At 57.9% G+C, this 12,547-nt stretch overlaps 6 protein-coding genes across 6 annotated transcripts; 5 read left to right on the top strand and 1 right to left on the bottom strand.

Moving 5' to 3' along the window:
• Window positions 1-385: 385 nt before the first annotated feature.
• GNI_152760 (hypothetical protein) lies at window positions 386-949 on the bottom strand (the record flags this gene model as incomplete). The annotated part of the gene is made up of 1 exon (XM_011134520.1): window positions 386-949. One exon carries the CDS (start codon window positions 947-949, stop codon window positions 386-388), a length of 564 nt encoding a protein of 187 aa, XP_011132822.1.
• A 1,584-nt stretch (window positions 950-2,533) lies between these two features.
• On the top strand, window positions 2,534-5,693 carry GNI_152750 (putative mucin; the record flags this gene model as incomplete). The annotated part of the gene is made up of 2 exons (XM_011134519.1): window positions 2,534-5,129; window positions 5,263-5,693. The coding sequence occupies 2 exons, from the start codon at window positions 2,534-2,536 to the stop codon at window positions 5,691-5,693; spliced, it is 3,027 nt and encodes a 1,008-aa protein (XP_011132821.1).
• A 369-nt stretch (window positions 5,694-6,062) lies between these two features.
• On the top strand, window positions 6,063-7,841 carry GNI_152740 (hypothetical protein; the record flags this gene model as incomplete). Its single annotated transcript, XM_011134518.1, has 1 exon — window positions 6,063-7,841. The coding sequence occupies one exon, from the start codon at window positions 6,063-6,065 to the stop codon at window positions 7,839-7,841; it is 1,779 nt and encodes a 592-aa protein (XP_011132820.1).
• A 92-nt stretch (window positions 7,842-7,933) lies between these two features.
• GNI_152730 (hypothetical protein) lies at window positions 7,934-9,022 on the top strand (the record flags this gene model as incomplete). The annotated part of the gene is made up of 1 exon (XM_011134517.1): window positions 7,934-9,022. The coding sequence occupies one exon, from the start codon at window positions 7,934-7,936 to the stop codon at window positions 9,020-9,022; it is 1,089 nt and encodes a 362-aa protein (XP_011132819.1).
• A 552-nt stretch (window positions 9,023-9,574) lies between these two features.
• On the top strand, window positions 9,575-10,984 carry GNI_152720 (hypothetical protein; the record flags this gene model as incomplete). The annotated part of the gene is made up of 1 exon (XM_011134516.1): window positions 9,575-10,984. The coding sequence occupies one exon, from the start codon at window positions 9,575-9,577 to the stop codon at window positions 10,982-10,984; it is 1,410 nt and encodes a 469-aa protein (XP_011132818.1).
• A 213-nt stretch (window positions 10,985-11,197) lies between these two features.
• On the top strand, window positions 11,198-12,429 carry GNI_152710 (putative NAD(P) transhydrogenase subunit alpha; the record flags this gene model as incomplete). The annotated part of the gene is made up of 1 exon (XM_011134515.1): window positions 11,198-12,429. A coding segment is annotated over one exon (1,232 nt), but the record flags the coding sequence as incomplete, so codon positions are not given.
• Window positions 12,430-12,547: the final 118 nt, after the last annotated feature.

Raw genomic sequence — 12,547 nt, 5'->3', positions numbered from 1 at the left:
TGTACGCTTGCTTCTCTTACGGTTGCTCTGACGGATATTGTAGCTGACGACTATTCGGATGCAGGAAAGCTGTCGTCGATACGGAGGACTGTTATTATTCACCCCTTGACACCCAATTTTTTCGCCGCCGCCTTGAACAACTCAATCAGTCATCCTCGAGAAGGATGACTGATTCCATCGCAAACTCCGCTCGCACGTTTTTGCGACCATTCTCCTGCGGCCAATGACTTGCGTGCCTCGATACTAGCAACCGAGCGCAGTGCAACTGGGTGCCCGAGCACCGAGCGGTGTCATGCTTTGTGGCGAGACGCTGCGTTGGAGCTCGCCCCCGGCTTGGGTTACTCCCTCCTTGGTCGTCGTTACTCCACCAGGTGTTTGTGGAGGCTCACTGAGGAGGCTCGTCGGCGGCGAGTCGCCACCAGGGTGGGTTGTCAGGGTCTTCGGAGGTCATCCAGCGGGACCAGGAGTCCAGGAACGCGTCCCACCAGAGGTCGTCCGGGTGTGCGAGTAGTGACGGCCCTGGATCGCGGAAGCGGATACGATATGTGTTCCCGTTGTCGGAGACCTCTCGCCAAATTCGTGTAGGTACGTCGTGGACTTCCTTCGCGTGGTGAATCTTGCATCCCAGCTCGGCTAGTAGGTCGTGGCGTAGGAGCAATAGCGATCGGTGCGTCTTCGCGGCCTCCAGTAACCTCTGCCGAACCGGCTCTATGTCCCCTGCGTAGCCCTTAGGCGCATCCCGAGCTTGGTCCACCCAAGAAAGCTCGCCATCTCTAATTAAAACTCTGTAACTCTCTTCGTCACGGCTGCGAACCAGTAACTTGAACAACGTCGCGGGATCTTCCTTCACAACCACTCCTTCCTCCATCCCTTCCTCCGTTCGAATAAAGACGACAGCCAAAGCCACCGAGACAACCTCGCACCCGTTACTCTTCACGGCTCTTGTCATCGACCTGATATTTTGCCACAAAAAATTGGAACCGCGACGTTGTTACCTCCGTGTGGCGATGGAAATAAAATTCCTCGTAAGTATCCATCTCCCCCTCCTTATCGGAACCACTTAAGCCACCTCCTCTGAACCTCATGAAGCGGCTACCTGAGCAATGAAGCGGCTACCAGACGTCACGGCGCCGCTAATCGACCTATTCGATTCACGAGCTATTCGACCTGCTGGAGAAGGACAAAACCTGCCAGTGGCGGGACGTCCCCCGCCCAGTTGTGCATACGGTTGGTCATAAACAAGACCTCTCACGAAGACTGGACCCCACAGGGAGACCCACCGACTGACCTACATAAGTAATGGTAAGCTCGCCTCAGAAACCGACCGTTAGAGGAAGACCCGGCCTACACCAGGAGGTATCGTCGACCCAGGCTCGTCGAGCCCAAATGGTCACCCCCCATGAAGGTGGTAAACACAACCCGCACACAACCCGCACACAAGTCGAGGTGGAAAGATACGACCAGCCAGGCTCAACGTTTCAGGCACAGCTGGGCACTTCCTGGGCATAGCGGAAACACGAGGGGTGTGAGCCGTTTATGTCCAAGGACATAACGATCTCCAAAGGAATTTGTTATCCATAACTCATCCCCGCGACTGATACCCACAAATGGCCATCACGGCCATTAACAGCGATGCCGAGCCAGGGGTGTTACGACGGAAGCACCTAGTGTCCGCTCGGTTGTACAGGAAGGTTGGGACGGCACTCGGTGTCGGAGATTGAGTCGAATCTCGTCCGGAGAGGTCTGAGGGGATACGGGTGAGAGAGTGAGCGGAGTTCCGAAGTGGTCGCCTCGAGGTGGGCGGTGTGGCGCTCCGTCCTTGCTCCCGTCGAGGTGTGCCCGGATCTATCGTGAGGCTCGGGCCGAGAGCAAGGCACTCGAATCGAACACACCCCTCGGATCGAGGGGTGTATATTATTTTTTGTATGCCCACTTCACCTTAGCACCCCGTTCGAATCAGCTCAACCCTCAAAACCATCCGTCGTCACGGGCCAGTCTTCAGTCCAACGACGGAGAAACCATTTTCGATCGCAGCACCTTGTAGACAAGAAAGGAGCCCTCATCAAAGACCTGGGTGGCGGCGTCACCTTCAATGAGTCTGGACTAGGAGCTGAACTACTACGGCCTAGACTAGTGCGGTCCCTGTCCGGCCTATACCCCACTACCGCGGCAAGGCGACACATTACACTTGCCAAAGACACTTACTGCGACATAGACTGCTGCGACCTATATAGAGACTACGATCCAGACGACTACGACTTAAACTACGACCTGGGCTGTGGTCTAGACCTACGACCTCTAGACCACACGACCTCTAGACCACACGACCTCTAGACCACACGGCCTCTGAACCATACGCGCTAGACTGTGACCTATGGAGCGGGCCGAAGAACTTGTATATGTACGGCTCCGACACTGAGGTTTCGGCGAACATGACCTCGTCGGCTGTCCTAGCCGGTCGTGGCCGTAACTGTTGTAGTGCCTATCTGTGTGCGTCTGAGTGTTGGATGAACGGAATAAAAAATAATAGCAAATGCTAGGGTCTGTAGCCGTAAGACGACAGGATGCGAGGGGCATCGGCGTGGTGGTAGGAGCGTGCTTTCGTTACGAGACCGACCCTGACGACGAAATCCTTTTGGCCGAAGCGCCGCCAATACCGCCGCGAGTACCGCCGCGAGGAGTGCGGCGAGTACCGCAGCGAGCAGTGCGGCAACGGCGATCCGTTCGGATAAGTATGGTTGGCGATTGCGTTGACAATTCGAGTCAGGAAAGCCTCTCCGGCCAGAGTCTCCCCGGCCAGAGCTCTGCGGGTCGAAGGACCCCGGGTGAGGGCCGAGGGACCCCTGGTCGACTGGCTGCCCAGGCCCGAGCCATCCCGGGTCAGAGTCTGTTTTCTGTACACACGCCCGGCAGCCTCGTCGCGATCGCCGCTGGGCCCAGTCTCAATTCGGTCGGTAGTGGAGCGGTAGGGGCCGGTGAGAGTCAACGTTCCCTCGCGGATGGCCAGAGTCAACGTTCCCTCGCGGATGGCCAGAGTCAACGTTCGCTCGCGGGTGGCCGGAGTCAACGTTCCCTCGCGGGTGGCCGGAGTCAACGTTCCCTCGGCGTTGGCCAGAGTCAACGTTCCCTCGGCGTTGGCCAGAGTCGTCTCTCGTTGGTCCCGAGCGAGGGCGAGGTTTCTCCTGCCCCCAGCGAGTATGCCCTTTCTGCTGCACCCAGCGAAAGCATTCTATCAGCTGCAGAGGACGACTACGTCCTTTCGGCTCCAGAGGACGAGTACGTCCCTTCTGATGCAGAGGACGAGTACGTCCCTTCTGATGCAGAGGACGAGTACGTCCCTTCGGCTGCAGAGGACGAGTACGCCCCTTCGGCTGCAGAGGACGAATACGTCCCTTCGGCTGCAGAGGACGAGTACGTTCTTTCGGCCGCGGAGAGCGAGTATGCCCTCTCGGCTGCCCCCAGCGAGAGCGTCCTTTCCACCGGTCGTAGCGAAAGTATCCTTTCTGCCGCCCGCAGCGTCAGCTTGCGTTCGCTCGTTGAGAGTTACGGATCGGACGACAGCGTGTCGGACGCCACTCAAAGTGTGGTGGTGACTGAGGCCGGGAGCGCCACGACGCTCGCCGGATACGCTGGAAGTGTGCACGGGTCCGAGCACCGAAGCGGTCGTGGATCGGAGCACCGAAGTGGTCGTGGATCGGATCACCGAAGTGGTCGCGGATCGGAGCACCGAAGTGGTCGTGGATCGGAGCCCCGAAGTGGCCGTGGATCCGAGCCCCGAAGTGGTCGAGGATCCGAGCACCGAAGTGGTCGAGGATCCGAGACCCAGAGTGGACGTGGCAAGATTGTGCGCGCGGACTGGAGTAACTGTCTGACGTATGAGATGATCGTCAACACTGGCCCCCTGCGGAAGCCGCCCACGATGCCGAAGCCTGAAGGGACAGTGAAGCGCGGAATTTCAACGAGTGAAGCCAGGGGGGGCACTTCGACGGGAGGTGCCGTGGAGCACGGAAGTATGAAGCCGGAGACGCGGAAGCCGAAGACGCGGACGGCAGGGCCAATTGCGACCCCGGTTGCGAAGCCGTCGTCGCTGAACCCATTTGGGGACTACCCGTCTGATTATGAGTCAGAGGAGGAGGTAGGAGCGTCGTCGCTGAACCCGTTTGGGGACTACCCGTCCGATTACGAGTCAGGGAAGGAGGCAGGAGCGTCGTCGCTGAACCCGTTTGGGGACGGTACTGATGACGAGGCGGACCCTTCCCTGGAGACCCCGTTGGATGACGACGATGACGACTTGTTCCCTCAAGTGCGTCTGCGGTACATGTTGGCTCCAGAGGACATCCCCCCGCGTTGGTTACAGAGAGGTACAGGGCCGCACACTGATAACTTGGTCTGGGTCGTGCCTCGGGCTCGTTGGTTCAGGTTGGAAACGTTGGACGGGTTGCCACCGCCGGTGACGAATCATCGGTTCAGTGAGTTCTTTAAAGGACTGATTCAAGTCAATGCTCGTGAATTGGACAGTTTGCATCCACACCAGATTGGCGTGGAGCCGGTGATGCAGGTGGCATACGAAATACTTGAGCTGTATTTGGACGACCCAGGTGTGCAAGACTTCCTCACGCAGTACGAGGCCGAACTGCAACGGGACATTGACGTCGAACGCAACCGCCCTGGTTGCTTCGACTTACAATGCCTCGACTACTACGAAGCTCAAGCTGCTTACGAACGATTTCTCGCCCAGTATGCTGATCGCCAGGCCGATGCTGGTCCTCCCCCCGAAGATGACCAAGAAGAAGTGTCCCTTCGCCGGGAAGAACCTGCCAACGGAGATGCGCGGTCTAGGAGTCCAGGCCCCGTTCCGCGAGACTACGTGAACAGCTCTGACTGGCAGTCCGTCGTACAAGGGGCCGTCGGCCAGCACCAGGAGTACATCAATGCACAGGAGTACATCAATGCACAGGAGTACATCAATGCACAGGAGTACACCAATGCACAGGAGTACATCAATGCACAGGAGTACGTCAACCAAGCCGAATTGAGAATGATTATGGGATCGCGCGAGCACACCAACCAAACCGATTTGAAGCCAAAACCCTTCGACCTGAAACCTGTGGACTGGGAATCTGTCGAGCGTCGGCAGCCCACGGAGTACCCGGGGTCACTCCATCGACGACGACGACCAATCCCCACGCCAAGGCTGTCCCGACGAGTTACGTCCGAAATCCCGGACGAGGTGCCAGTGATCGACTCGGCCACCTTGCCCAGACGCGGCGAATGCTCTGAGCCACCTGCTCGGCCGCCACCTTTCCGACCGCCCCCGCCGAAATTTCCGCCGGGGTACGGACGCGAGAGTTATCAATCAGGCTACGGACGCGAGAGCGGCTACGGACGCGAGAGCGGCTACGGACGCGAGAGCCACCAATCAGGCTACGGACGCGAGAGCCACCAATCAGGCTACGGACGCGAGAGCTACCAATCACGCTACGGACGCGAAAGCTACCAATCACGTTACGGACGCGAAAGCCACCAAACAGGCTATGGACGCGAGAGCCACCAATCAGGCTACGGGTTCGAATCCGGGCATCCCTTCCAGCACGGATATTCCTTCCAACCTCACCCTTCGTACGAACCGGCCGGCCTCCGGGGTTCCCGAGCAGGTGCGCAGAGACCTCTCTCCATCGCACAAACCCCTCTAGCCAATCTCATGGGACCCCCCAAACCGGCTCGCCGGCTGGGGCCCAAAAGGTCCTTCCGCGAGCGTTTTGCTCGGAAAGCCTCCAGCGTCCGCGAAGCCTGCCTCAGGTTCAAGATGCTTCACTTCGACGGCATCAAGCTTCGGGGAAACAAATAGCCGTGGGCTGCATTTTTGACTGGACCATCATTTCCTACGCCTGACTTGGTCCGCGCCGGGCAGCACACAACACCACGTGCACGCCTGTGCGTCGCACAAGCCTGTGCGTCGCACTTTACGACGTGTGTGTTACCGTCACGAGCCGGCGACGTCGCTGGCCTGCCGGTGTTGCCCTTGTGGTGCTGCGCGAATATCCGGAGGGCGAATATCAAATATGTTGAGCTCTGTGGCGCGGCGAGGAGGGCGGCGTGCGGACTCCAAGGTGCAGGCGGTACTGGGGTCGCTGTTTGCGGTGGCGGAGGGTGCCGTGGTGCGCGTGGATTGCAGCGAGCCGGCGGTATTCCGAGCGGAAGTAGAGTTGTCGGCTTCGCATGTGACTTTACTTTTCGCGGTTCCGGTGGGCAACTTGCCGGTGGATGACTTGACCACTGAGTTGGGCTCACAGCTGCGGGATAGTTTCTGGATTGCACGGGAGGCATTCCGCTTTCAGTTAGATGACGATGTGCCGCTTGCGGCCGGTGCTGTGGCAGAGGCGGGGCAGTTAGCAGAGCGCATCATTTTCGAGAACCTTAGTCTATTGGATGTGCGTGCCGCAGGTGTCGCCACACAGCAGCTCACTGACGTTGCCCGCGAGTTCTTCGCCCCCCACCTGCAAGATCCCCTGGTCCAGGCCTGGCTCCGTGGGTTTGACGCCCGGCTCCGCCGCCAGGGCTTCCGCCAAGACCCACACTGCACAGGCTCCGCAGACTCCCTTGGCACCTCGCTCGGAGACGTCCGTGCCGAACGAGAGCTCGTCCAACCACCCCTGCAACAACCTATTCAGCAACCGCCTATTCAGCAACCGGTAGTAGTTCAGCATCCGCCCTTCCAACGGCAGATGCTGAGCCAGCGAGAGAGCCTGCGCGATCGGCCCCGGATGTACGTCGATATGAATGCCTGGGAGGAAGCCCTCGTTTTGGAGCGCGACCCACGAGGTTACAACGACTTTTCGTTCGAGGAGGTCGAAGAGGGCGTACCCGTCTGGGTGACCGAGCAGATTACAGAGCCGATTTTTATGGCCGAAGAGGAGCGAGGGGAGTATGATCAAGGTAAAGAAGAGGTAGCAGACAAGCGGGCAGAAGAGAAGCGGGCAGAAGAGAAGCGGGCAGAAGAGAAGAGGGCAGTAGAGGAGAGGGCAGAAGAGAAGCGGGCAGAAGAGAAGCGGGCAGAAGAGAAGAGGGAGTCAGAGAGAGAGTCACAGAGAGAGACCGTGCTTAAAGAGAAGAATGAGGAGGATGATTCGTCGCCGTTATTGCGACGCCGCGATGGCTTGGCGGGACGCCAGAGTCGGGTTGCGGGGTCGCTGTCGCGGCACAGCCAGTCGTCGTTCGACCTTTCGAACCTGCACCTGGAGTGGGAACACGGGGAGCACGAGATAGTGGGCGATGGCTCGGACGAGTATGGGGACACGTATTTGGAGGGAGAAGAGTACGTGGAGGAGGAGGAGGAGGAGTTCGTGGAGGAGGAGGAGTTGGAGTCGGATGAGTACTCAGAAACAGGGTCGGGGGATAATTCGGAATCGTATTCGGGGTCGGAGTCGCAAATAAGTTCGTCGAAACGGGAGCTAAGCGGGACGGTCAAGTACTTGACGCTGATGTTGGCGGAGTGGTCGGAGTTAAGTCAACGGCGCATGGTAAATAACCTGGGAGAACCGCTACTGGAACTGCAAAGGCTACTGAGTCGGGCGGAAGCTCTGGATGTAAAGGCCGAACTTTTGGAGCATCGAGGAACTCTCTGGGCGACCGCCTCAGCCGAAGCCCGCCAGGCCGAAGCCCAAGATCGTCGAGACGCCGAACAACAAGTTACAGCCGCTCGCCAGATCCTGGTCACACGCGTCGGCGAACTGCATCGACATGTCCTCCAACTTATCGCCGACCGAAAGGCGCCGCTCTTCCGTGTCCAACATGTGCAGCTGGTCGAACGCTTCCCACCCCCCACCCCGCAACCCAATTAACTCCCCCCCCCCTCCCCGCCCTTTGGGGATGGATATCCCCCTAATGATATTCCCCTGGGGATATCCCTTTGGGGGCGAATTACTTTTGAAAAATGTTAGGGTTTGTGTCGAGTGGTCGAGGACGTGCGAATGGTGTGTTGTTGGGTGCACTATTTAAGTCGGTGCGTGGGGGTGAGTGGCAGCGTGCCGATCTGGATGGTGCGGCATGGTATAGTGCGCGTATAGTGCGTGAGAAGGAGCATGTTGATCAGTGGAGGACACTGGGCGACAGTTTTTGTTACCGCGACCCGGGAGAGTTGAATCACATATCGTTGATGTTTGCTGTGGACCCGTTGGTGGCAGAGGATGAGTTGTGGACTAGTGCAGGAATAGCTGCGCATGGTCGTTTCTTTCAATTGGTGAATGCGCGCCCTTGCACACGCGTGTGCGGCTGCTCTCTGGACATGACCGACGGCGCTGTGGGTGACTTGGTGGAAGACGTGGTGTTTGCGAGTTTGGAGTCGCAGAGTCTAAGACCGGAACAAATCTTTGTGCCCGCTCTGGTCACGATTGCGCGGGAGTTTCTTGCCCAACATCTTCACAGCCCCCAAGTACGAGAATGGCTGCGCAACTTCGAACGGAGACTCTGGAAAGACCGATTGCGGCGATGGCGCGCCGCGGCGCCGCAGCCAGAGCCGACGCCGGCCACGGGGACGGCCGTATGGTACGAACTTGTCCTCACTCGAGGTCTGGCGGACAGTGTGCAAGGCATGGTCCAAAGCCTGCGTAGCTTGAGCCAGGATCGGGCTATGACTGTGATGCACCGCCTTCTGACATTAACGAAGGACGAAATTACCACCGATCCGATGAGGACTGTTAACGTGCCACTCGCACACTACGAAGAACTCGCCGATGCACTGGACGAACTTTCTCGAGCACGCGACTGCATTCACAAACATCAACATCAACTCCTTGACGAACTGTATGTCGGTGAAGACACCGCCCGTCAGCGACTCATCCTTCAACGACAAGCACTCATAGAAACCGTCGAGGCTGCTAACCAACGCGCACTTCGAGCCATTCGCAATCAACCACCTGCACCGCTTTTCAGAGTGCGCCAAATCGAGCAAATAGACCCACGACATAATCTGGTCATCCCATCACCCGACGACTCTATGCCAGCAAGACGCCAATCAATCTGAGACCAACTTACCAGACCCTATCGCTTCCTACTGCACCGCATCCAATACACAACGTATTGCCTCCCAGGCGTCAAAAGAAAAGACCGACAACAGAAACGACCGACAAACCGATTACCCGTTCGCGCACATGAGGATTACCGCTTTTTCTAACTACCGACCACTTCTACACCGTTGTTGTTCCGCCAATCGGCTATATGCGCACCCTCATACACCAACTACCATACAACAGCTTACCACATACCCACCAGCCAGCCGCATACCCAACAGCCAGCCACATACCCTCCAGCCAGCCACATACCCACCAGCCAGCCACATACCCACCAGCCAGCCACATACCCACCAGCCAGCCACATACCCACCAGCCAGCCACATACCCACCAGTCAGCCGCATACCCACCAGCCAGCCGCATACCCACCAGCCAGCCACATACTACCACATGCCCACCACCATATACCCAATAGCAGGTTTTGTTATGCGCCTGCTTCTCTGGACCCACCCACACATCCCTCCTGCTTCGTTAAGGGACGGCAAAAAAAAAATTTCGGTGGAAAATGCTCGGTCCGTTGGCAGCGCGATCAGAGAGGTCTAGCGGTCCGTTGGCGGTAGCTTTGGCGAACTGTTTCCAATTGGCGGGAGAAAGCGAGACGGTGGTTCGGAGTGTATGTGATAGGGCGTTGTATTATGAAGCGGCAATTGTGAGAGAAGATTTGTTGCCGCGAAATCCGTTTGAAGATTTCCGGTTAGTATTCGGAGTACCAGAAGAAGAGGTGAAGCCGAATAGATTGTCTAACAGCTTCTGGGTGGCAGCTAATGGGTGTATGTATCAATTGGTGAATGTGTCAGAGACGAAAAGGAAAAAAAAGGCCCCGGATATGAGTGACCCTGCAGTGGGTGAGTTAATACAAGAGATTGTGTGCGCGAACCTGGATAAGATCGGCCGGAGGCCGTCGGATGTGCCTGTAAAGCTGGTTATGGGGCTTGTGGAGGAGATTTTGGGGCGGTTCCTGGACGACGAAGGTGTAAAGATCTGGCTAAGGCAATATGAAAACAAACTTGAGAAGGACCAGGCAAAACTCCGGAAGCCTGGCGACCGGACACCCAGTTGTTGGACGGGCAAGAACCAGACTGAGACTGACTTGGACGGCGTCTCATCCATGTCAGACATGCCAAAGATCAAGCACTTTGTTGAGATGATGATGGACAACTTACGGCAACTCAACGAGAACCAGGCCAAACGGATCAACGGTGAGTTGAAGCAAATCGTACATGCCGCCGAGCAGCTGACGCCGCCTACAGAACCGGTGTCACCTGAAAAGGAAGTGCTACTGCGCAGAACGTTTAGCCGAGTGAGAGAACGACGAAGTCGGGTCCTTACTCGGGACAACTCCCGTAGGTCGCTGTCCAAGAATTTCTTGGAGCTGAGCGGTCTATTACCCGTTGCAGAACAGTGGGATTTGCACCAAGCAGAGCTGCACACACGTGTGCGCGAAATAAAAGCGAGCCGAGATGGGTTCGACGCAGACGCGAAAGAACTCGCAGGCCGCATCGAGGATCTGGAACAGCGGTTAGCCAGCCTCGGCGCCCACGGAGAAACCCATCAAATGCTTCTCGAAGACGGGACCTTGAATCGCCGGCGGCTAAAGACAGAGCTCGACCGCCGTCTCCTGAACGCCAGAAAAGCCGCTTTAGAGCGGGAAGAAAGAGCGTTCGAAAAGCAGCGCGAACTGCACCGGCGGCGCCGCGACGAGTTGCTGCTCAAACTCGAGCTCTGGACCGAGGATATGGCCGACCAGCTCGGCACTGATCCCACCGAGCTTTTCCGCATACAAGAGGTCGTCCCTATATCCCCCGATAAGGCCATTTGTCCCGCGTCGGGGTCCACGACCAAGACGAATCGTAAGTGGACCTGGGCCTCTTGGCTGACTGCCAGGCTACTTCAAGCCGATGCTGGGAGAGGGTGAAAAGTTCAGCTACGAACCAAACGGATCTTTTTTTGTCACCCTGACATTTTTGCGTTAAGTTAAAAAGTTTGTGCAGATTGAATTATCCCGCTTGGATATAGGCATTGTTTGCGCCGAACTACTGTACTGCTGTGTATTACTGCTAAGTGTGTGCCTGAGTACTTGGCTGGTTGTTAAATACCCCCATTACTGATTGAGTATCCGGGTGCTAACATGGTGGGTGAGTCGTTGCGAGACCGTTTGATGGCGCTGGAGAGTGCTGGGGAGTTGTCTACATTAGTGCGACGTGTGCGTGTGCGCACGGTTGGCTGTGTGGCAGAGTTGGATGACCCGCGTGTGGCGTTAACGGCTCAGACGGCTCAGTTGTTGACAGCTCTTGGGCTCCGAGTATTGGTTGAGACGGGTGCGGGTGTGCAGTCGCATGTAACCGATGACCAGTACCGCGCTGCCGGTGCAAGTCTTGGCGATCGAGACCATGTCTTGGCACAGGCAGACGTCCTGTTGCAAATAAACCCGGCTCTTAACCCAGCCAGACGCGAACCGGAGACTGATGAACAAGATATCGAACGGTTGGAGAAACCACAGACCACCAGAATCGAAACCGAAACAAATGTCTGTGACTCCACTGCTCCCGGTTTAACCACCGCTGCCGGTTTAACCACCGCTGCCGGTGTAACCACCGCTGCCGGTGTAACCACCGCTGCCGGTTTAACGGGTGCGTTAAGGCCAGGTACGGTGTTGATATCGTTATTACAGCCAGCGCAGAACGCGGCGGTTGTGTCCGAGTTACGTGCCAAGGGGGTGTTGGCCTTCGCGCTGGACCAGGTTCCGCGTGGACCGCGCGCGGCGGCCTTCGATGTTGTCGGTAGTCTGGCTCAGATTGCGGGTTGCCGCGCAGTCGTGGAGGCCTCGCAGCATTTCGGCCGCTTTCTGGGCGGCCAGATGACGGCCGCTGGGCGCATCCCACCGGCCCTGGTTCTAGTTTTGGGAGCTGGAGCTGCGGGACTCGCCGCCGTCGAAACGGCAAAGAAAATGGGCGCCGTCGTGCGATGCTTCGACACACGTCTACACACCCGAGTAGCAGTCACCGCACTCGGCGCAGAATTCCTCAGCCTACCTGCGCCACACGAAGGTGCAGACCCCGCCACCTTCGTAGCCGCAGAAGAGGCACTCTTGCAAACCCAAACCGCCGAAGTAGACATAGTCGTCGCAGCCGCCGTTGTACCCGGTCGCTCGCCTCGCCTAATCTCACAACACATGGTCGACGCTATGCGCAGAGGCAGCGTCACCGTCGACCTCGCCGCTGCCGACGGGGGCAACATCGAAACCACCGTCCCCGACACCGTCTACCTCACGCCCAACGGCGTCACCTGCATCGGCTTTACTGATCTCACCACTCGCGCGCCCGCCCAGGCTTCTCAAGCTTTCGCTCGCAGTGCCGCCAAGTTCCTCCAGCATCTCCTACCCGCCCCCGTCTCGGGGGCGGCGGTCGCAGTGGAAGGCCGCGAGTTGGTCGTGGACTTTGCGGACCTGATCACGCGAGCGAGCGTCGTGACATGCGAG

This window comes from Gregarina niphandrodes (genome assembly GCF_000223845.1).
Source record: "Gregarina niphandrodes unplaced genomic scaffold scaffold00043, whole genome shotgun sequence".
NCBI classification, from domain to species: Eukaryota; Apicomplexa; class Conoidasida; order Eugregarinorida; family Gregarinidae; genus Gregarina; species Gregarina niphandrodes.
Note: the sequence above shows the minus strand (reverse complement) of the source record. Positions and strands in the feature narration are given on the sequence as shown.